Source organism: Carex rostrata, chromosome 12, assembly GCF_964058835.1.
Source record: "Carex rostrata chromosome 12, lpCarRost1.2, whole genome shotgun sequence".
NCBI classification, from domain to species: domain Eukaryota; kingdom Viridiplantae; phylum Streptophyta; class Magnoliopsida; order Poales; family Cyperaceae; genus Carex; species Carex rostrata.
Window position 1 is genome coordinate 2,745,398 of NC_135929.1, and position 23,766 is coordinate 2,769,163.

The 23,766-nt window shown below is 35.6% G+C and overlaps 2 protein-coding genes across 13 annotated transcripts; both read left to right on the plus strand.

The window, feature by feature from the left end:
• The first annotated feature begins 800 nt into the window (after positions 1-800).
• On the plus strand, positions 801-5,754 carry LOC144563201 (myosin-17-like). Of its 10 annotated transcripts, none has more exons than XR_013514277.1 (17): positions 801-1,068; positions 1,551-1,667; positions 1,769-1,878; positions 1,986-2,046; positions 2,523-2,700; positions 3,232-3,350; positions 3,430-3,600; positions 3,691-3,816; positions 3,910-4,017; positions 4,124-4,267; positions 4,354-4,424; positions 4,533-4,632; positions 4,727-4,783; positions 4,872-4,928; positions 5,022-5,094; positions 5,170-5,234; positions 5,339-5,413. XR_013514277.1 is itself a non-coding variant. In XM_078312622.1 (17 exons), the coding sequence occupies exons 1-17, from the start codon at positions 949-951 to the stop codon at positions 5,493-5,495; spliced, it is 1,842 nt and encodes a 613-aa protein (XP_078168748.1). In that variant the 5' UTR covers positions 801-948; the 3' UTR covers positions 5,496-5,754. The 10 variants fall into 10 exon arrangements, 7 of the variants coding, with proteins under 7 accessions (XP_078168748.1, XP_078168749.1, XP_078168751.1 ...); XM_078312622.1 differs by having other exon boundaries at positions 5,014-5,094; positions 5,339-5,754; XM_078312623.1 differs by having other exon boundaries at positions 2,538-2,700; positions 5,014-5,094; positions 5,339-5,754.
• A 4,251-nt stretch (positions 5,755-10,005) lies between these two features.
• On the plus strand, positions 10,006-13,458 carry LOC144563397 (NADH dehydrogenase ubiquinone complex I, assembly factor-like protein (DUF185)). Of its 3 annotated transcripts, none has more exons than XM_078312865.1 (10): positions 10,006-10,288; positions 10,394-10,455; positions 10,539-10,682; positions 10,782-10,892; positions 11,101-11,293; positions 11,445-11,503; positions 11,598-11,650; positions 11,791-12,013; positions 12,530-12,638; positions 12,871-13,037. In XM_078312865.1, exons 1-10 carry the CDS (start codon positions 10,054-10,056, stop codon positions 12,876-12,878), a joined length of 1,197 nt encoding a protein of 398 aa, XP_078168991.1. In that variant the 5' UTR covers positions 10,006-10,053; the 3' UTR covers positions 12,879-13,037. The 3 variants fall into 3 exon arrangements, with proteins under 3 accessions (XP_078168991.1, XP_078168990.1, XP_078168992.1); XM_078312864.1 differs by lacking the exon at positions 12,871-13,037 and adding an exon at positions 13,055-13,458 and having other exon boundaries at positions 10,007-10,288; XM_078312866.1 differs by lacking the exon at positions 12,871-13,037 and adding an exon at positions 13,055-13,458 and having other exon boundaries at positions 10,223-10,288; positions 10,536-10,682.
• Positions 13,459-23,766: the final 10,308 nt, after the last annotated feature.

Genomic DNA, 23,766 nt, shown 5'->3' on the forward strand with positions numbered 1-23,766 from the left:
GACAAATAAATGGTCGCATGGTGGCAATTGCACGAATAAAGAGGGTTTGGTCCCTCGTCTAAAATAATTTCAGGGGACCATTTAAAACTTTTTCTTTATTTTAAAATCAAAAGCATCTATATCAGTAAAATTTAAATTGACAAAAAATTAAAGACACTTGTCAATTATTAAATAAAAATTGAGTTAATTTGAAATTTTAAGCCTCTACACTCGTACAATTAACTTCTAATTTTTTTTATAACAGTGTGAGCAATTATTACTATGAAAGTGAAAGAGAACGAGAGTTAATAGAAACAATCAGAAATTGGAAATACTACGCGTATTTTTAGAAATAATATTTTTTTTGATCTGGCAGTTTTACTGCTTTCGGTCTTAAAATACAGCAAGGTTAATCACATATTCACATGACAGTTTTGCAGCCGAGAGGATGTAAATTTGATAAAGTTATCATTATTTAAAAAAAAATAAAGTTAGATTCTTCAGTGCCGCGTGGCAGTGGACAGGAACTTCCACTGCCCAAGCACCGTCATATTTTTTCCAATTACCAGAAACAGCGAATAATCGGATATATGAATTGACAGAGATTTTTAGCTTTACACAGAGCACCATTTATATACTTCTTCATTTTCTCTGAAGGTATTGCACTGCGTCACGCGAAACTATCTCTGTCAATATATTTACCCGAATAATCCGCCTTTTCCTTCTTATAGGCACGCTGGTGAAAATCTGGCAACAGTCATTTCCCACCTTTTTTTGTTTTTGCCCGTCTCCTTCTTTCTTTTACCCTCCTGAAGAAACAGAAAAGGAGAATAATACGCTTCTTCTCTTCCTGCTGATTGCATTGCGCGGGAAGAAGCTTCAAAACAAGGCGAAGAAATCGAAGCACCGCATCAAAAACATCCATAGCTAAGAGATATTTTATGTGGCTAGAAAAACGAAATCGAGAAAATGGCACAACTGATTTGGGGGTGCAGCCTCCGACAGAGAAATGAGGTGGATGCGGTATCCTATCACGGTAAAATGCCCCGAACTGGAGACTCCAGTTATTACAACTTTACCCAACCCACGGTATGTTGTGTTTTTTTTTTTTTACTTTTCTTTTGGGGATTTATGATATCTTAATTGGACCACTCTCCTCATCTGCCCAATTTGCACTCATGCTTCATGATCAAGCTTCAGTTGTGCTTCAATGCAATTGAGACTGAATTATAAGTGCATTTTGCAATTATGGCAGGTGGATGACACCTGACTGGTACAGTATGATACCACCATACCATAAGGTACCAGTTCTAAGTAACTGGCTCTGTATTGTGCGAGAATAATTTAAGGTTGTAGGTCTTTCTGGCATGGTGCTATCATAACATAAGGTACAACAGGGTCTAAATGCATTTAAGAAAGTATGGTCAAGTAGGCTGCTTTGTTTCATAATGCATCCTTAACTATGGTAAAAATGCATTTAAGGAAAAGGAAGTATGGTCAAGTAGGCTGCTTTGTTTCAATATCTGCTACTATATTTCTCATCATGTTGTAATCACTAAACTAAATTTCAGATGCAAAGTGAAGCATTAATGAAGACTCCAAGCTACACCAATCTGCAAATTTACAGACTGCTGAAGCCTTCTAATTTTCAGATCAATCCCAATATAAGCCTACAAGTAGAGTTTGGTGTGAGTTGCATTGTTTTTCTTACTGATATGCATATATTTCAAAGAAAACTACATACTTTATATTTTTATGAAATTTTAAGTAGTTTTCTCTGACTTTGTAGGGTTTTCTTGAACCAATTAGCATGACTCAAGCTGGATACACCACTAAAAAGGAATTTGGTGAATTCCTTCGAAGTTTTGGTGTTCTTGCCCCAGAAATTCTGAGTGAGAAGTACTTGCTGCTACTTTCTATCGTCCTTTAAGCTGCTTTCTTGTTTAATTATCATTTAATCTATTATATGATTTTAAACTTCTTTGAATAAAAATATTTGTGAGCAGTAACGGCGAGAGATTTGCTTGCCTAAAGCTGTTGGATAAGCTGGGACTGACGAACTATCAGGTAATATTAAGTGTTGAGATAAAAAGATACGGGTAGTTGTAGCATACATCCATTTTATACATTGAAGAGTATTGTTCAAACTAAAAAAAAAAAAACTAATTATGGAATTATGAACCACCCCTAACCAACATCATTGCACCCCCGCCCCCCGAAATTACCCCAAAGGTAAACCACAGCATGCCCCTAACATGTTACCAATTCCATTCTGTACCTACGGTCATTTTTTAGAAAATTAGATGTTGCCAGTTATGACAGGGATATATTTTGGTGTAACAATACATCTCATCGAACTAGTTATCTTGAATTTTCTGAGTAAGTTCTGATGATAAATTGGTAATGACCAAAATGGTAAAAAGTGGGAAGCTTCAGAGATTGATGATGACCAAAATGGGAAGTAGGTATTACTTGAGGAAATTGCTAATTAATGAAACAAAACAATTTAAGTTATGAACTTCCTTTCGTGTAAATAATGTTAGCTCGGGGAAACAAAGGTGTTTCTAAGAGCTTCACATATGGCTGAACTGGTGGCGCAAAAGACAAAGGTGCTAGAAAGAGCCGCAAGAACTATACAGAGACCAATACATGCAAGCATGTTACGAAAAGAATTCCTTTTATTAAGGCAGGCAGCCATTGATATGCAATCTCTATGTAGAGGTATAACTCCTAGTTAAAAGGCACAGTTCCATTTCTTTTGTATGAATATCTCTACATTTTGAAAAGGCACCTGAGACTTTTGGTACTTGCACAAGACACTGTTTTATACAGGGACAATGAATAATCCTATGGATATCCCATTATATTCGGAGCTGCTGAATATTCTGATCAACTCCTTACGTCTTCATGGAATGTGCTCCTAAATATATTTGCATGAAAAACACTAATAAACATTAAATTTTTCTCATTTTGATAAGCCATTAGTTAGTATCTTCAGAGGGGAAAAAAATAATGAAAATGGAGAAATGACCAGTTAGATGTTCGGATGGAGAGTTATTTATATTCAAAGCCTAGATGAATTAAAATTTTGTTGGGTATACCAAATTAAAAGCAAACAGATTACTCTATAGGACCTGTAATATATGTCAGAACTAGTAAATGCCAAGGATCTTAAAATCATGTGCCTTATTTGCAAAAATAACATGTCATAATCTAGGTTGACTTTGTCTAAAGTCTTTCTATTTGCTACAGGAATGTTGGCTCGTAAGACATATGAGACCCGAGTAAAAGCAATGACAGAGACAAAAACACAAAGTTTGGAAGTGGAATTTAAATTGAGAAAAGTAACTGAAGAAGCCAGCCGTATCCAGGTATTCGCCCCCCCCCCCCTCCTCTATCACACACACGCACTCACTGCCTTTTCTCTTTTTGTGTTTTTGTCTAATTCAGGAAGAAGAAGAATGGCTGAATAAGTGCACATCACAAAACCTGGGCTTTCCTTGTGGGAGGCCAGTAGCAGCCTGCATGATACACAAGTTTATCTTACACTGGAGATTTTCTGAGGTTGAAAAGGCTCGATTTTTTGACCAAATAATTGAAAACATGGCCACTTCTATAGAGGTAGCAGTGCAATTAAGTCAATCTGTTAAAGATTTTAAGATATACATACATAACTGTTCCTGACTCCTGTATTTTCATTTTTACATGAAGCAATGTAGTAATGAAAAGTTGGCTTATTGGCTGTCCAATTCGTCATCTCTATTGGCGTTGTTGCAAAGGAAATCTAGTGCAAATGGGGTTGGTAACTCTACATCTGAGAGACGAAGGATACACTTGGTACAGGAAAAAAATAATGATAATTTAATTTGAAAATAAACTTTTCTCATGTTGGTTCGTAACATCACATGATAATGAAACTTTAAATGGAAGGTTCAACTATTCAAGCAGAAGCTGACAATTTTCATAGAGAAGATATATGGCATGATCAGAGAAAACATAAAGAACGAGATATCCCCAGAACTTGTTTTTTGCATTCAGGTATATATTTAGGATACGTGAATTTTTGTTTTGTTTTATCTTTTGCCTTGTCAGTAAATACTCAAAAAAATTTAGACTGATTAAAATTGTTAAAAATTGCTTTCAGATTCCAAGAAAATCGTTTGCAAGCATGTCTAAAACGAAGTGTCACCGTGGAAATCATGTGGTGGCACATTATAATGTTATGGTGCACTGGCAATGCATTACTAAGAGCCTCACCAATTATCTTAATATTTTGAAAGCCAATCATGTATGTCTCTATTAAAACAATATTTATATGTCATACATAACTAATAATTGTATTAAAAAGGTAAATTGAACTTTTTGGTCTGACAGGTACCTCCATTATTGGTGCATAAGCTGTTCACCCAAGTATTTTCATTTATTAATGTACAATTGTTTAACAGGTACAAAAGAATATAATTTTAAAATATCAGATCTACTTGCCTAATGAAATAATGAAAAAGGGAAAAATCTAACCCAAAATATGCATGCAACTTTTGTATCATATATAGCCTACTGCTCAGGCGCGAGTGCTGTTCATTTAGCAACGGAAAATATGTTAAACACGGTCTTACCAAGTTTGAAAATTGGTGCTTTTGTGCGACAGAAGAGGTTGTTTTCTCTCCTTAATTTATGCTCGTGTGTCCATTACTTCTTGAAATTCCATTATTTTTATTGTTGTAAATTTATGTTGTCCGACATCTAGCATTTGGATTCAGCATGGGACCAACTGAAGCATATCAGGCAAGCAGTTGAATTCTTGGTATGTGATACAGAAACAAAGAAAGTGAAAATTATATTTGAGAGCATCATGAATATTAACCAGGTAAACCTCTTTTTTTCCTAATCAGGTCACCCAAGGAAAGCCAGAAATGACAGTGGAGAAAGTCACCAAATGTCTTTGTCCGGTACTTATTATAAGTTTTTTTTGTGGCAAAATGAAATCAAATCATTACTAGTTTGGTATAAATCTTTAATTTTTAATTTTTGAAGGAACTTAGTGCTCTGCAATTACATAGGATATGTACCATGTTTTGGGATGACAGGCATGGCACAAAAAGTGTCCCACCAGAGGTATAAGTTTTCTATTGGTTTTCTTTTAGTAAAATTTAGAAAGATATTTACTGTTGTACACATGTATTCATGAAGGTTATTGAAATGTTGAGATTGAAAACAACAGTTGGAAGTTCGTTCTTATTGGATGATGATTCAAGGTACTTCAGATGAGTTAAAGAAAAGAATAATTTTTATGCATATTTAAATTATCAGTGATACATTTTTCTGAATTTCAAACAAAGAGTTGTTGTTGTGGATGCAGTATACCATTCTCAGCGGATGAGATATGCAAATCAATGGCACCAATTGAGACATCAGATATTCATCTGCCCCCACTAATTCGCAATAAATATGGATGTAAATTATCTCCCATTGAAGAAAGGATTAATAATATCGCATTAATCTTCAACTCTGCATAGCCTCAACTTGTCTATATCTTTTAGCAGGGAGGCTGGCTCTGTTCAACCGCTTTACTTGTAAATAATACATTTTTTGAAAAAGAGGTTGGTTGTGTATGCTTGTAAGTTGTAACTAGTACCCTTGTATAGTGATTTAACATCACACAAACATTGTAAAGGAAAATGAATAATAGATGATATGTTGTTCTTACATAACATAAATGCTATTTGGAGGGAGCATCCTGTGCACTATATCCAAATTAAAATAAAAGAAGGGGTGAAAAGCGTGGATGCCCAGTTATTTTACAGAACCATCTCCAAAAAAGCCTCATTTATATCCTCTGACACATTTATCTCATTAGATTAATCAATTTAAAACTGATCTTCGGTTTTAGTAAACGAAAAGTAATATTATTTGTTATTTTTTTTGAAAAGAAGTGGGGATTCCCACCGATTTCCATTTAACATGAAAACCCTTACATTGTTTTGACACCGGTACCACCTATTTGGTACCACTAACATAGGACTTACAAAACCAAGGTATGGAGCACATACCTCACTAACCTACCTACACAGAACATAGCAATCTAATCGAGAAGAATAAAGCATCATAATACCCTAAGAAGACCTATTTTTATACAAAACCAACTATTGTAATCAAGTTTATAAGCAAAAGGACTAACAATCTTTAACAGCTACCAACAACTAAAATGACCATAAATTCCCAAGATGTAACTAAAAAGTATAATCTTTCTCTCTTAACAGCTACCATCAGCTTCGTTCAACACCAGCAACCTGTTCTTCATATAAAATCATCTCTTGCCCATGCAAAGGGATTATAACCTGTCCTTCCTCCATTGAACTGGTAAGTAAACCTCCTGCCAGCTCCTTTGTGTCACAAGGCATTATACAATTCAAATTAGTAATGGCATCATAGTTCTGATGTTGACATCAGAACTTCTAAAGAAATGATCTGTGCCCCTATACTTTGCAAACTTTTAGCATTTCCGTTCTTAAAAATCAATCTATTTCGTTCTAACCATACACACCATAGCACAACCCCTCTAATCAACTCTACTACATTAGAATCCTTCATTGGAATATAAGCATCTATGGCCCATAAATCAGCCATAGTAGCACATACAAAAGTAAATCCATTATTATTTGCAATCCAATACCAAAGGCGACTAACAAGCTGACAATGTAAAAACAAATGACTGACAGTTTCTTATTCTTGACAAAACACACAAGACTTATCTCCAATCCATCCTTTTTTACACAAGTTATCTTTTGTCAAAATTCTATTTTGTTTAAGTAACCAAACAAAAATCTTAACTTTCAAAGGCATATGTGAAGACCAGATACTTTTAAAATCTAAATTAGGGATACCCCCATAATCCAACCAAGAATATAAAGAATGTATAGAAAATTGACCTTTTGTTGACCATCTCCAGAAAATTTTATCATTAGAATCTGATAATTGAAAATATCTAAAATAATTAACTAACTCCTGCCATTCAGATCGATATATTCCAACCAATTGTCTGGCAAAATCAATGGAAATACTATTATTTTGAAAAACCTGAGAAACTAAAATGTTTTTATCATAAGCTATTTGATATAAATTAGAATACAGAACACTTCCCAAAATCTCACAGAACATCCATTTCCAACTTGCCAATTGGTACCTATTTCAATTAAAACCTTTTTCTTTCATGACCTCTTTCCAAAAGTGTGAACGGGTACCCACATCTCCTGTCTCACTATACTTAGACAATAGAATTTTTTTTCAAGTACCTGTAACCTCATCGTAGACACTCTAAATTGTGTAATCTTGAAAACAAAATATTTGCTTGCATCAAACTTTGAGTAGTGAAACCAATGACGAATGAAGAATGTAATATCGAGGTATCTGCAAAAAGAGGTATGATTTGCAATTGAATTTTTTCGGTTAGTATCATATATTGCCTAGTCTCGAGTTGAATATGTACACTACAAGTCGAACATTATTCAGCCCGAGAATATTATATAATTATATCCTCGATAACGATAATTATTATTGACGGTATTATATTCACGGGTACTTGTTTCTGTTGGCTTATTGATGACATTAGTCATTTATCTATCTCTGGTTTTGAAATAAATTTTATTATTATAATCTCATGAAATTAAAATAAAATCCAAAAATATGATGATAAGAAAAATACTTCTCAAATATATCATCTCGCAAAATTAAGATAAAATCTAGAAATATGACAAAAACTAGTTGTTTTAAGTGGTTAATTTTGCTTTCATTCGAGAAGTGTGACAAAATTCCTAATATGACAAAAATACTAGCTTTAACATGCTGTTTTATTCTATTAAAACACATATTAAATTATGATAATATCTTCAATTTAAATCATGGATAGTGTCAACCTACAACTACACCCAATAGAGTAATTTATCATTAGAATTGCATTTTTCAGATGAAGCATTATGACCCAAATTTATTTTTCTCCAGTATGTCCTGCACAAATAATTATAAGAAATACTGTTCGGCAGATGTGGGACCTTGTCTGCAGTAATAAGTCAATTCTATAGTCTTTACTATTCAAAATTAATATGATAATTTATAAGAGAACATAAAGCTAGCTAAAGGGCTCACTGTTGGATTCCTTCGGAAATGAATCAATGCACATACTGAAAAATACTATGTACTAATTTTATTTCAGGTGCAATATGAAATACAATCAATGCTGAGGATAATGATTGAACTCAACTCAACATTAGGTAGCTGGACTTCAAAGGAAATAGTCATACCATCAATGTATTTTAAATATTATTCAAACCAAGTTTTAATTATGATGGCCACATAAAACTATATGTTGGATTGCAATTTTCCTTTGCAGACACAGTATATGCTACGATTTTCTACGAAGGTTTTATCTAATGCGCGTGAATTTAGTGGTTTCATTTAATTTCTACGACTACGAAGGCTTTGTCTAATTTCGATTTTCTACGAAGGTTTTATCTAATGCGCGTGAATTTAGTGGTTTCATTTAATTTCTACGACTACGAAGGCTTTGTCTAATTTCGATTTTCTAGCCAAATGCAGATTAACAGTTTAGTGGTGAATTTGTATAAAAGAAATGTTTTTATCCTTACGTGCTGTTCTATGTGAATTTCAAACCCAGTCGGCCTCTCCCCTGGAATAGTTATCTAGAAAAGTTGAATTTTCATGTTAGTTGGTCAGGATATATAGGAATAAAATCGTATTGACATAAACATATTTGACAATTTGTTAATTGACTTTTTCTTTTTTTTTTTTCCTTTTCTTTTCTTTGAAAGATGGAGGTCAAGCGGAAGTGAAGTTATCAGTCCCAACCAGTGTTATCAGAACCGGACCGGAAAAAACCGGAACCGTCCACCTGTCCGATTTGGTTCGTTTAAAGAATCGTTTATGCTATTGGACCGGAAAAAATCGGTTTAACCGGCCGGTTATATCCAAAAAATCGCTGAACCATTTGAGAAAAAATCCGGTTCAAAGCATATTAAAATTTGAAGTGAAATCGATTGAAGAAAACAGATCAAATCAGCGAAAGAAAAAAAGTGAAGAGATGAAGGAGATTATGACAGTGAGACCCATTACAAGAGTGTAATTAATGTTATACAGGAGAACTCACTTTTCTTTAGCCGAATAGTCTTTTTATTTAATATTTTTTTAATTGGCATCGGGAATAGCTCAAGACAAAAGAACTCTGAAGTAGCCTATTACTTCATATACACTGTAGCAATATATTGCTGAATGCTTATGCAAAAATAAATAAATTATGAGCAAGTGGTTAACTTTTGTATATTACAAAAAAATTATTAATTCTTATTTTTTATTGCAAAAAAAATGATGCTACTATTTTCTTAGACACTGTTTTTTTTTTCATGTATGTAACATTATTTATTTGTGTAAAGATGAAATTTACAATTCATCTCTCTCAAAATTTCTATTTGTATGTAAAAATAATTTTCTATTTATTTTAAATTTTTAAGAAAATTGTCACTTTCATGTTTTATGTAATAAATTGTAAAAAGCTAGCTTAGACCAATTAGAATATATATAAATATTCTCGTTTTAATTATTTAGTTAATTTATTTGCTCAAATTAAGTTATATACACAAAATATTACTTCAACTAACACTTTATTAAAATAAGAAATAATATTTCAATATCAAATATTATAATTATAAAAAACCAACAATTAAACCGGTTGACCCACCGGTCCGACCAATAAACCAGTGAACCGGAGTTTTACCGGGTCAATGTCCGGTCCGGTTCTGATAACATTGGTCCCAACTCAAAAGTATTTCATGGGCCGGAAATGGACCCAATGGCTTCTACTTGTTTAAAGCCACACATACAATTATACAAGCAAGCTGTCAGCCTGTCATTGATACCCGCTGCTGTAGTGGCGAGGGAAACGAAGTGACATACTTCCAGTTCCCTGTCAGATTAAAATCGGACGGTAATGTCAGATTAAAAAAAATCTTGGGCAAACGGTAAACCCCTCGTCTCTCTCTCCAGTTGCTCCTCCTAATTTTTGCGATGATGCTCCGGAGGTCACTTGCCCGGCTATCGCCTCTCCTCTCTAATGGAGCGCTTCGCCTAAACCATATAGCGCCTCATCCCTTTCTCTCCTCCCCTTCTAGAAGCTTCTGCTCGTCGCAAACCCAAACGCCTACCACTCCTAATCTCGATAATGGCTACACCAAATCCAGCAGCGATTCCTCTCCAACTGTAGCCGTCTCCATTGATCGCTCTGGATTGTGTAACCCTCCTGGTTAGTACATTGAATTTTAAATGGCACTACCTAAGAATTGTAGTTTCTTGCTCTTTTTCATTTTAGATTAATTTTTCTAATTGTGTTATATTTCTCCATTGGAAGAGCATACGCATGAGCCTTCGTCAGAGTCTGAGATTGTCAAGCATCTCAAGAGCATTATCAAGGTTTAGTGAGCTAAAGTTAAACGAAATATTAGTTCTTTCTTAAGATAACTGCTCATTTTTCTTTTTTGTGTAAATTGAAGTAGTTTCGTGGAGGTCCAATTTCTGTAGCTGAATACATGGAGGAGGTTCTCACGAATCCAAAGTCAGGATTTTATATTAACCGAGATGTTTTTGGAACTTCTGGTGATTTTATCACTTCTCCTGAAGTAAGCCAGATGTTTGGGGAGGTAATATTACCTTCTTTTTTTTTCCCTGACCTGAAGATAACTTTAAAGAAACTAAATTGCACAGGCCTGATTTGTTTTTAATGATTCTCTCTATTGTAGATGATAGGTGTTTGGGTTATGTGCTTATGGGAGCAGATGGGTCAACCTCAAAATGTCAATTTAGTTGAACTTGGACCTGGACGTGGGACCCTCATGTCAGATCTCCTTCGTGTAAGTATTCTGATCTCCTTTGCGTAGGTATTCTTTTTTAGCCATTTAAATGTTTAGATTGTTCTTTTGTGGACCCCTTTGCCAGAGCTCTGAGGTGTGTTGGTGTGTGGGTGTGCGTGCGAGGTTAGATGGTGATATCTACCAGCAGTTACATAGAAAATGGCTGACCTCTCTTATGTTGTATTATCTTTTCTTTGTATTAATCTAGGGGTCATCAAAATTTGAAAACTTCACAAAGTCACTTAATATACACCTGGTGGAGTGCAGTCCAGTGTTGCAAAAGATCCAATATGAGAAACTGAAATGTATAGATGACTCAACGGATACAGAAGGAGCAATTAGTGCTATAACCAATACTCCTGTTTCTTGGCATGCCTCTCTAGAACAAGTTCCATCAGGATGTATGAGGTCCTTTCGCATTTACAATTTTTCTTTTCTTTTCTTCTATCTATTTATTTTTCAAATAATTCTCAATTTTATTGCTTCTTGTAATAAGATTCTATTATAATGGCCTTTTTTTGCATTATAAAATTTTCCCTTTTTCTTAAACAGCATGCACTATAATTATTGCACATGAGTTCTTTGATGCACTGCCAATCTACCAGTTTCAGGTTAGATTAGTAAATTTCTAGTTCAACCTCAAATTTTTTTTATTCTTCTATTCCTTTGATTTCTTACCTTTAACAATTTACAATTGATACACAGAAAGGTGCACGGGGTTGGTCTGAAAAGATGGTAGATGTATCAGAAGACTCAAAGTAAGTTTATATGCTATAGTATATGTATCAGAAGATTCAAAGTAACTATTTTCTTTTGTGCTATGGTGATTTTATATGTTTTATGTATTGCACAATATCAGTCGACAACGATAGATACTTTATTGTTCCTATTTGAACAGGTTTCGGTTTGTGCTATCTCCAGGGCCAACTCCATCTCTATTATACCTAGCAAGACGCTGCCAGTGGGCCCCACGTGAGGAGGTGTCTAAATTGGAACAGGTAGAAGTGTGTCCTAGTGCAATGGACCTAACATGTCAAATTGCCAAGAGAATTGACACAGATGGAGGAGGAGCTCTCATTATTGATTATGGCAAAGATGGACTCATATCTGACAGCCTCCAGGTGCCCTTATATAACAAAAAAATGAAGATTTGAGATCTACTCGTTAGTTTTTGTTTCTTGCGATGGATTCGAATTGAGTATTACAAACACTAGAGAATTAATTGCAATGCCTCTGTCATAATTATTGAGGTATGCAAAGCTATTTCATGCGTGCCTTTGAAAAGTTGTTTATGTATTGTGAATCTGCAAAACCAGAAATGCTTATAGAACATTACTTTCTAAAAAAAAGTGGGGGTAATTTGGGTGTTTTATAATTTGAGAGGAGGGTACAGGTGCTATTTATCATGTCTAAGAAGAGATTTTGAGATCCTTCTATTGAGCTTGTTGTTACCTATGGTTTTAGGGTCTACATGGTTACATTTCTTTCCTTCCATTGCGATGTCTTAGTACTAAAGAATTTGAGATTCTTCTATTAAGCTTGATGTTATCAGCGGTCTGAGAGTCTACATGGCTACATTTGCAAATAGAAGTTTATGATGTCGTAATATACTAATAAGGAGCTTATTTACAATGCAGGCTATAAGAAAACACAAGTTTGTTCACATACTAGATGACCCTGGCTCGGCCGATCTGAGTGCCTATGTTGATTTTGCTTCTATTAGACATTCTGCACAAGGAATTTCAGGTATGCTGGGAAAAAAACATATTTTTTTCTCACACCCGTGCTAACATGCCAGAGTATTGTATATATTCTACAAAGCAAGGAGTATACCTGCATTAAACCCTCCCAAAACTACTATTTATACCCTCCCATCACCTTACTTTAGTGGAGTGACCAATTTGCCCCTTCCTCACTTTTTAACCTTTGCACCTGCAAGAAAAAAATAGGGTAATTTGTGCTTCGAAATAAATTACAGGAGAGTAGGTGGGCAAAATCTCCACATTTGAGAGGGGCATATGAGATTTTGCTCTTTTTGTGAAGATGTTCTATAGGTGCATGGGTGAAATTATTCTTATGACAAAATAACATATTCTCATGTTTTGTTATTACTCAATCTCCTCGAACAATTAGTCAAAACAGTTTCAATTTTTTTTATGTAGAGAATGTGTCGGTTCATGGTCCTATCACGCAATCTCAACTATTAGGCTCTCTCGGGATTAATTTTCGAGTAGAGTCATTGTTGCAAAATTGCACTGAAGAGGAAGCAGAGAACCTAAAAACGGGGTACTGGCGGCTTGTAGGAGATGGCGAGGCTCCTTTTTGGGAGGGGCCTGATGAACAGACACCAATTGGTATGGGTACCAGATACCTGGCCATGGCTATTGTTAACAAGAAGCAAGGTGTACCAGTGCCTTTTCAGTGAGAAAGCTTGAATCTACACAGAGAGCTTTTTCTTTTTTGTTACTAGAGACTTGTCTTTTTGCCCTTTTTATTTATTTGGATAGTAAGTTGTTTGACGTTTAATACTCTTTTCTTCATTTATTAATAATGGATTTTGGAATCAGAGAGCCCCAGTTTGAGCATCTAGTAGGATAAATTTTGGGAATGCATTACAACATATTAGGTCTAGATGGGCTCACGCCTCTGGGAATAGATGTAGAAGAAATGGCTTCTATAATAAAAGTGATTAGGTACAGGATATAGAATAAATTTGGTTTGGTTTGATTCTCGTTGCTTGGCACGTAGCCGTTAAAGAGTATTCCTTCCTGTTACAAAAGCTTGTTACAAGCGTTACTGACGAGCAGCTTTCACAAGGGTTTATTATTCATAGGGCTTTACTAATGATGGATGGATCAAGTTAAAATGTTAAGATGAATTAAATTAGAAAATCCGCAAAGAAAGCAAATAAAATTATTATAATATCAAAAATTGGATACTCATGAAGTAATTTAGTCACTAATGGGGAGGTTCTCTATTTTTTTTTTCTTGTCAAATTTGATTAACGAACAAAACAATTCCCAAATAAAATACACGATGTAGAATGCAACAGGAATAAATTTTATTTTACATACATGTAAACAAATTTAATTTTATTTAGTTCAGTCAATCCAATTTACTATTAATCTTTTTTTTTTGAAAAAGCTGGTACCGCTAATTTACTATTATTCAAATTACAACATTTTCGATCCGTCAAACCGTGAAATTTTGCTTCGTCAATCCATAATTTACTAAAAAAAAAACCATTCAGTTTGAAATTGAATTCTCAAATATTAATCAAACAACAGAGGGCGCAATGCATTGAAGCATTGAAATTTCCCAATTTGCGCACACAGGCTATTTTTCGGGTGATGATATTAACACAATAATATTTTATTTTGACACAACAATTTCAAATTTTGTAATTTTGTAGACAATTTTGCCCCTCCATACATATAGTTTTCCAATGTCATTTTTGTTTTCGGAAAATTATGCAATCTTCTAGTACAAAAACTATTTATCTCCATTATATTATTAAGCATGTTGGGTGTCCGATCCTCCAACGACTACGATTGAAAGATAAAACTTTGGATTAGATCTCAGCCATCCAATTGCATAATTTGTCTTGTTTTGATTAAATGCATATATTTTATGTATAAAAGTCTAAATTTAGTTAAAAACATACTCACCACATGTTCTGTCACACAGTACGTTACAATTAAAATTGAATAAACTCTGAAATTTAGCGAAATATTTATTTGTTTCCATATTTCTCCTCTTCAATTGAGAAGACTCCACATTCAATTTTCTTATTTATTCGTTTCCTTACTTCTTATTCGTTTCTATACGGATCACAATGGAAAATATTTTTTTATATTTCCTTATTTCTTTTTTTTTGTTTATATACATATTGTTGTGGGCAATTTAGAATATATTTCCAATATAGAATATATCAATGTGTGTGTGTGTTCTAAATTGGAAACAAATTAAAGAGGAAGAAGAATATAAATTGGAAACAAAGAAGAATATAAATTGCAACGTGTGTGTGAATATATATTTCTCTTATAATATGTATGTGTGTGTATATATATCCTATACATACACACGATAACACTTTTTATTTATATTTTTTGATATCATATTATATGTCGATATTGAATTGTTGTACGATATTTGATTTTAGATTTGAATCGAGCTATTATTATATCATTGGAACTTAAAAAATAAAGAATCATTACATCATTAAATTGTTATCAGAGATCACGATTAAAGTTAATTAAAAATACATAATCATATAAATTTTCTATTAACATGTGTCTTAATTTTTGGATAATTATTATTTTCATTGATATATTTTTTTTCTTATAATATACCTCCGTTGCAACGCACGGATATGATACTAGTTAGTTACTATATGCTCTTCATTGTTAAAATTTTACCTTATTTAAAAGAACTACAAAAGGAAAAATAAATCACGTATCTTTCAATACATCAATGATATTATCTTTAGTTATATATGTATTTTGGTCCTATTTTGTTTGAATATATTTAGTAGTAGAAGTAGAAATTTAATTTTACTATATTACAATTATGTTTAACAAATTGAGCATGATTAGTTTGTTCTTACTATGTTATTAAAGTACAGACAAATTCAAAATAACACCAATTGAAAAACATAAGACTATTATTGCAATGGAGTTTTTTTTGTTTCAAAATAATGTTGAGATTAGTCGGAGGTTGGACTCTTTTATTAATTAATTTATGTTGAGATATTATTACTAGCATTTCATATTTCTGTCCATCTGATGTAATTTTTATATTACCTTGTAGCATTTATATTTAGATTATTTTTCAAAAACTATCTATTTTTTTTTTAATATGATTATATATTATGTTATTATGTAATTTAATAATCTATTTTAGTCTTATTTCTAAAATTGAAGACAAATTATTTATTAATATCATATACAAATGATTAAGATTAATTTTAGTCCGAATAAGAAATCACATACTGATAAGCCAAAATTGTATCTATTGAAACCTAGGGTTTGTTATGTAAATTAAGCCAAGTTTTGTTGAAATTAGGTTTAATTAGGTTAGAAATGTCCAAAAGTTCAAGTTACTTTCCTAGTTATGTTTATTTTGCAGGTAATCAAGTGCTTGGAGCTTAACGGAGCAAAACAGGTGATCTGTAGCAAGTCAACACGAAATTTGAAGCATCTTTCACATTTATTGCGGACCGAAATGAAGTTATTGCGGGCCGCAACATTATCAGACAGAGCCAGCTTCCAGACAGCATTTTCCGAACTTTTATTGCGGCCCGCAAGGACCTTTATTGCGGCCCGCAATGACCTCTCCAGATTTTTCTGCGCAGTATGTTAACTGCTTCCATTCATTGCGACCCGCAATGAATGTATTGCGGCCCGCAATAAGGCGGTTCAGAGCTCGAATTTGCTATTTTTAGTTAGTTATTTCTAGGTTTTACAAGGGGTTATAAAAGGGGATCTGTAGAACAGATTAAGGACGGTTTTTTAGGCAGAATTTCTAGTTTTGAACAAGGAAAAGCAAGGAAAAGCAAGGAAGAGAGAAGAAGGAAGGAGAGAACATCATTGATCAACCGGTTTTATTAATTTCTTTCCTTTGGAACTCTTTTATTCTTTTGATTTCATTTGTGCTTTAGCCATGACTGGCTAAAGGCTTTTCTATGGTTGATTAGGGCTGTACTTGAAACTTTTGTTATGATTTAGTTGGTTTTATTTTATATGTTCTTGTTCTTTGTTATGATCTATTCTTTACTTTTATTGATTATGAAGACTTAATCGAAATCACATGAAATCTTAGGATTTGGTATTTGTAATTGAGAAATTGAATATTAGGTCCAGACCATAAGGAATAGGGTATTTGATAGGCTAAGTATCGAGAGGTGACGCTTGTCTTATACGGGCTTCACCCAATAGTTTAGATAAATTGTGCCAAGTACCGAGAGGTGAAAGACGGTTTTCTAGATCAATTGTGACAGTAAGAACTTAATGACTTTAGATTAGAGTAGCCAAGTACCGAGAGGTGACGTTTATTCTAATTTAAAGATGGAATTAATATAGAGATATCACTTTGTACCTACAACATCCAACTGTGCCTTCATAAATATAAGAACAAAGTTTACAAACCAATTAGTCGTAACATTAGTGGATAGGAACCCTAAGAAATCCTAATTTCTCATTCTTGTTAAAAACCTAATTTTGCTTTAAAGACTTTAGTTTAATTCATTTTAATCGAAACCAAACCACTTGAACAAACACAAAACCTTTTTACTTTCTTTTACTAAATTAAATTGTTAGGTTAGAGTTAATATTCCAACTTGTCCCTGTGGAGATGATCCCTAAGTACTACTTGACAAGGTTGTACACTTACAACCGAATTGAGTATCAACTAGGATTTATTACTTGTATTGTAATAATCACATCACATACAAATGATTTTGATTAATTAGATTATATTTGCCTGAAATGATTGTTTGGTTAATTCTTGTAGCTATACTTTTCAAAATTTTGAGAAAAAAAATTTAAACATTAATACCCAATAAGAAGAATGCATTACACGTTTAGTTATGGAAATAAAATAATAAACATGACTATTAATATAAAGAAACTACATCTTAAAAAAGATATGAAATTTAGAGAGTAGTTTAATAAAGACAACTTTATTCATACAAGTAAAATATTTGAATTTGTTGTGTTAATAAAAAACATTGATGGTGTTAGTATCATCACCCTTGTTTTTCTGGTCGCCTCTTTTTTGATATAGCTGTTTAATGCTATCAACTGTTCACAGTTCAGAATTTCATATCATCAATTTTCAGAATTAGGATTTAGTATATTTGTAGGTTAAATTATTCCAAATAGCTGCTAATCCAACTATCTTTGTCTCTATGGTCATTACTATCAATATCTCTATCCAATTTACTAGACAACTTACTCGCACCCTATTAACTGAATGGCATCAATTACTCTCTTCTTTTTCTTTCTCTTCTGTTTTTACTGATATTACACAGCCTGCTAAAATTTTCTGAAGGTGGCATTCCTCAGGACAATTTACAGTAAATTCATTGTACAAATAGTTTGAATATGGATTTATTAAAAATTCTACCTACACAACTCTATGGAAAACAAAAATAGCTCTTAAGATAATTTTTTTCTTGAGGCTAGTCAGGGAGAGGAATTTTTTAACTAAGGATAACTTAGCCAAGAGAGGATGGACTGGTGACTAGTCCTGTTCTTTCTATAATTATTTAGAATCAATATATTACCTTTTTGTTACTTGCCCTATTATATCATTATTGTGGTCCTCGATAACCTTACTTAATAATTTTCATGCAATTGTGAACATTTAGCTTATTTATGGTTGATAGTTGCTTGCATCCCACTAAAGGACAGATTCTTAATTGAATTAATTAGAGCTGCAACTATATGACCCTAGGAATAAATTATGTTTTAATAATGTAGTCATACCCTCTTTATCTTCTTTAGGATCACAAATTATATCTTTGACTACTTTTTGGTGTAAAACTAATTCAGTGAATCATTCTCTAAGTTAATCTTAGTTCTACCTATGGATGTTGGATTGTACTATAATCTACTTGTGTGTTTGACTAAATTTGCAAAACATATACTTATTGAATTTAACAATTTTTTTGAGTTGAGATATGTGCAGGTTCATAAGATTTAGAATTGCAACAAGATTGTTGAAGCTTTTTCCTTTGTCTTTGAGATAATTGACTGCATCATTGTTCCAATGAAGAGTAAGACTTCAAAATCAATATCTACTCTTCAAAACTTTCCGAAAAAGCGACCATATGCCCAAATCGAACACTCGAGCGCTGAGATATGCCAGTTTGAAGTTGCTGAAGTTCCACAACGCTTGATAAGCTTGTAACGGTTTCTAAACCGTTGTAACGGTTAATAGGCATTGCAACGATTAATAGGCGTTGCAACGGCTAACTCAGCGGATGTCTCTGGAAGGTTTGGCAGAAATTTGGACCTCCAAAATGATTTATTCTGTTGCACAATGGTTAGCAAGAGTTTTTACGGAGTTCGGCACTAACGCCTACGTCTCCAGAGCTCGCAACCTTTGAGATGGCACACCTTTCTTTACCCAATGAGAAAGGACTACAAAGTGGAACCAATGAGCTCTTACATTCTTCTGGGAAGTCACACAGCCCGAACACGAGCACTAAAGGCTCAAAGGAAGATAATTCAATTCGTGATGACTCAAGGATTGCTGGGTGAGCATAAGGCTCGAAGTAGTAATTGATTTGATCACGCAGGATCACTCTAGGAGTTGTTGAATTGATTAAATAAGCTTGAGATTGATTGTGAGTATTGAAGTTTAAGTGCACAAGTAACAACGGTTTTCTCTAGATGTGAAAATACGAAATATTGAAATTAGAGGCGGCTAGAGTGTCAATCCAAATTTTTGAAGGTGTTAGGAGCACTCTAGTAGTGTTTTTAAATGGCAAGATAGTAAGGCATTTACAGCCCTAATACAACACTTCAATTGAAGGTGTTTGGAGCACTCTAGTAGTGTCTCTATATAACAAGATAATAGGGCATTTACAACCCTAATACAATACTCCAATTGAAGGTGTTTGGAGCACTCCGTACGGTGCTACACGTAGCATAGAGGGCCTCCGTGCAGCAGCTCAATATTTGACTTTTCAAAATCCTAATGTTGATCCGAACCGTTCATCTTGTTCTCCATATTAATGTGTTTGGAGACAAAATTCCAAAAATATTTTCGGATCAACCATTAAGAAGTGCGGTGATTAGTGCTAAATCTGGCCGTGATTAACCATCATGTTTTTCCTATATCTCGAAAAAACGCAAAAGCGTTCTCTAATCTCGATATTTAATTAATATATTTCCTATTAATAAAAATTTTGGAATCTTTCTCTCCGGGAAAACCTAAAGCGCCTAAGAGGCGACTGGCAGCAGTTCCTCCTTCCCGACCAATGACTCCTCCCCATCCCTCTGCCGACCCTCCAGTGACAGTGGCAACTCTCTCTCTTTCTCTGTCATGTGATCCAGCGACAACGGCACCAGAAGAGGGAAGCGATTGCCTATGATGGTGTTATCGCGTCGAGGGCATTAATCATCACCAAAAGTGTGCCCACCTTGTTGAGCAGTGATATCACATTATTAGACCTATCATTTCGACTTGTTTCCATACAAAAATCTATGTTTTGAACCAACAAATAGTGCCTTTTACATTGAATATCCCTAGAATGTGGTACTGCTATGTTTTGGTTCTTACTTTGCAGGAATCAGGCGAAATCGGGTAAAATCAAGCAAATGGCAGACTTCAGGAAGATCTGATGCGAGTCGCATTCACCTGATGCGAGTCGCATTCACCTGATGCGAGTCGCATCAAAGCCCAAAGCGACCTGCGATGCGACCCTCACTCCTCACTTGAAGACCAGATGATGCGAGTCGCATCCACCTGATACGAGTCGCATCAACTGTTGCCGCCCAATTCAAATTCAACCCGACAAGCCCCAAGTCAGATCCGTTACCTATATAAGCAGGTCCTATGCCAGAATTTCGGGAGCTTTTCCCCCTTTACATTCCAGAACACTTAGAGAGCAGAGATCAAGAGAGAAGAAGGAGATTGGAGCTTGCTTGAAGAAGAAGAGAAGAGAAGATTGCAAGATCCTCTCCAATCCACCTTAGATCTTCGAGCTTCATTATGATCTGCCTATTCTCTCTCTCTTTTATGCTTTCTTTTATCATGTTTGAGTAGATCTTTAGTTCCTAGGGTTAGGATGTAGTCTCTAAACTTTGTCTTTGAGTTGCATGTTGCTTTGATCTAAGTTTGAACTTGTGTGATCCATTGTTTGAGTATTCATTGATTGCTTGATTGATTCTTGATTGTCTACTGTTAGATGTCTATAGCATTTCTTCTAGTAATTTGACCTTGATGTTTCTTGCAATTGTGATTGAGTATTTGAAGTAGATCTAAGATCAATAGTAGCCGAGAGGTGAACTTTCCATTATCGAAAGGTTGTGGATACTTCTAGCAAACCGGACAATCAATTTAGGTTAGATACCAGTAGGTGAGAGCTACAGGTTGAAGCCTCGCACAAGAAATCAACTTAGATACGAACACATGTCAGCTCTGCTCGAGGGCCATGCGACCCGCATCAGAGATGATGCGAGTCGCATCATACGGGTCGCATCAGAGATGATGCGAGTCGCATGATAGGTCCAGAGAAGACAAAGTTTGGGATGAAATCTGAGACCCTGGGAACGCCTTTTATCATTGTTCAAAACCAAAACCTTTAATTGCTTTCATTTACTGTTAATTGAATTGTCACTCGAAATTAGGAAATATAAACAAACCAAACCCAACTTTTCACACTTCTAGTACCTAACTCAGATTTGTAAGAATTTAGACTCGAATTGTACCGTCCCTGATGATCGATACCAGATTTTACTATACGAGCAGGGCTGTGCACTTGTAGCCTTAATCGAGAGTAACTCAAGGTTTTAAACTGGTACAGTTAGCTGTACCTGAAACTTTGTAGCATACTTTTGTAAGCGAACAAGTTTTTGGCGCCGTTGCCGGGGACGGCTATCAATTCCTTTCTAGATTTTTGCTTTTCTTAGTTAATCTAGATTTTAATTTGTATCTTTTCTTTTTCTTTACTTCCTTATCACTAAAAAACTGGCTTTCATCCCCCCTCCTGCAGGTAAATACAAGCTGACCTACCAACTGAGGAGCAGAGGACCACTCTTTGACGAAACACCTCCAGAAGACACAGTTCCTGCTCAGAGATCAACTGAAGCGACCCGCAACGAAGTTGACGCGACTCGCATCACAACTGAAGCGACTCGCATCACAACTGAAGCGACTCGCATCACAGAGACAATGTCAGAACATCCAAGCAGGGAGGACAGGGATGCAGAAAGAGATAGAGAAAGAGAAGACTTGACCGACCAGTCTGACGACGACATGGATGTCTTCATGCCAAGGACCTTGCGAGAGTTCAATGTGCCAAGGGCTGGAGATGTGAGAGGTGCAATCTGGCTGCCACGCATTCCAGGACAACAACCCAACTTCAATCCGGGGGTTGTCAACATGGTGCAGCAGAACACTTTCCATGGACTCGACCACGAGGACCCGCACTCCCATCTCCAAACATTCCTCGAGTGCATCACGACCATCAAAACCAACGGTGAGAATGCTGATTACACCAAGCTTGCTCTATTTCCTTTCACTCTTAGGGACAAAGCAAAGAAATGGTTAGGATCTTTACCTAGGGACTCGGTTTTGACTTGGAGGGAATTGTCCAAATTGTTTCTGACCAGATTTTTCCCTCATAAACGAACTGCCAAGGTAAGATATGACCTGACCAGCTTTAGTCAAATTTTTGATGAACCCCTGAATGAGGCATGGGAAAGGTTTAGAGAACTGCAGTACTCTTGTCCACACCATGGTATACCAGACTGGCTCTTGATCCAAACGTTTTATGACGGCTTGAACGAGAGCACTCGTGCTTACGTCGACGCTGTTGCGGGAGGCGCGCTGATGTCAAGGGAGCCTTTAGAGGCTATGGACTTGATAGACAGCATGGCGCAGAACCAGTAGTGGTCCGGCCGTGACAACTCACGACGAAGAGGAGGCCAAGGAGGTAGCCAAGGAGGTGGCAAGTACGAGGTGGATCACAACACGGCTCTCACAGCTAAGATGGACGCCATGCAGAGAGCGATGGACAAGCTCAGCGTCAAAGCAGTCGAACAGCAACCTCAAGCATGTGTCATGTGTGGTGATGAGAGACACGCTTACGAGCAATGTCCATTGGTGCAAGCTGATGAGGAGATCGAGCAGGTCAACTCCATCAACAACGAACCTTCCTTTTTTTCCAAAACCTCCCTTCAACCGATCCTACTCCAAGGATCCAATGGAACAACAGAATTGGAATAGGAATCAAAACAACCCTGCACCTTTCAACAATGCTCCCAGGCCCCCTTTCACCAACCCCACCAACAACAATAACTCCTTCATCAATCCTTCATCTGGCAACAACTGGAACAATTCTTCTGGAGGAGGCAACAACAGAAACTTCTACCAAAATACCTCATTCCCCAATCAGAACAACCGAGCAGCACAAGCTGGACCTTCCAGGCCATATGTGCCTCCCTATGCGACCAACTTCACACACGAGCAAGGGAAGATGAACCAAATGATGTGGGAGCAAATGCAATCGATGGCAACCCAAATGGCCGCGCAGAGCAAATTGTTGGAGCAACTGAGTCATATCGTCACTTCTAGCCAACCTCAACCTGGAAAGCTGCCTGCACAGCCAGAACCAAACCACAGAGGAGAAGCTAAGGTGATCACACTGAGGAGTGGGACCCAGTATGATGAACCAGCATTCCCAACTGATCAGATTCCAACTGATGCGACCCGCACCACCACTAATGCGACCGACACCACCACAGTGCGACTCGCAACACCACCTGAAGAGCCTGTGGATGCGACCCGCAATGGTACCATGCAACCCACATCAACAGAGTCTGAAAAGTCTGACAAAGAGAAAGGGAAAGGAGTTGAGAAACCTGCACCTTACAGACCACCTGTGCCCTTTCCCCGACGATTAGCTGAGAACAAGTTGAACGCACAATTCGCGAAATTCACTGAGGTGATCAAAGGACTGCATATCACAATCCTGTTCACTGATGCCTTGACTCAAATGCCCTCCTATGCCAAGTTCCTTAAGGATATCCTATCCAACAAGCGAAGCTTGGGGGTAAATGAAACGGTGAAGTTGACAGAACAATGCAGTGCCATTCTGAAGAACGACCTACCTCCCAAATTGGACGACCCAGGTAAGTTCTCA

Coding starts and splice junctions, on each gene's coding strand:
- LOC144563201 (XM_078312622.1), top strand. CDS start 949: ATGGCACAACTGATTTGGGGGTGCAGCCTCCGACAGAGAAATGAGGTG. Junction 3,351..3,429: donor AAGAAGCCAGCCGTATCCAG/GTATTCGCCCCC, acceptor TGTCTAATTCAG/GAAGAAGAAGAATGGCTGAA. Junction 4,425..4,532: donor AATGTACAATTGTTTAACAG/GTACAAAAGAAT, acceptor TATCATATATAG/CCTACTGCTCAGGCGCGAGT.
- LOC144563397 (XM_078312864.1), top strand. CDS start 10,054: ATGATGCTCCGGAGGTCACTTGCCCGGCTATCGCCTCTCCTCTCTAAT. Junction 11,504..11,597: donor TGCCAATCTACCAGTTTCAG/GTTAGATTAGTA, acceptor ATTGATACACAG/AAAGGTGCACGGGGTTGGTC. Junction 12,014..12,529: donor TCATATCTGACAGCCTCCAG/GTGCCCTTATAT, acceptor TTTACAATGCAG/GCTATAAGAAAACACAAGTT.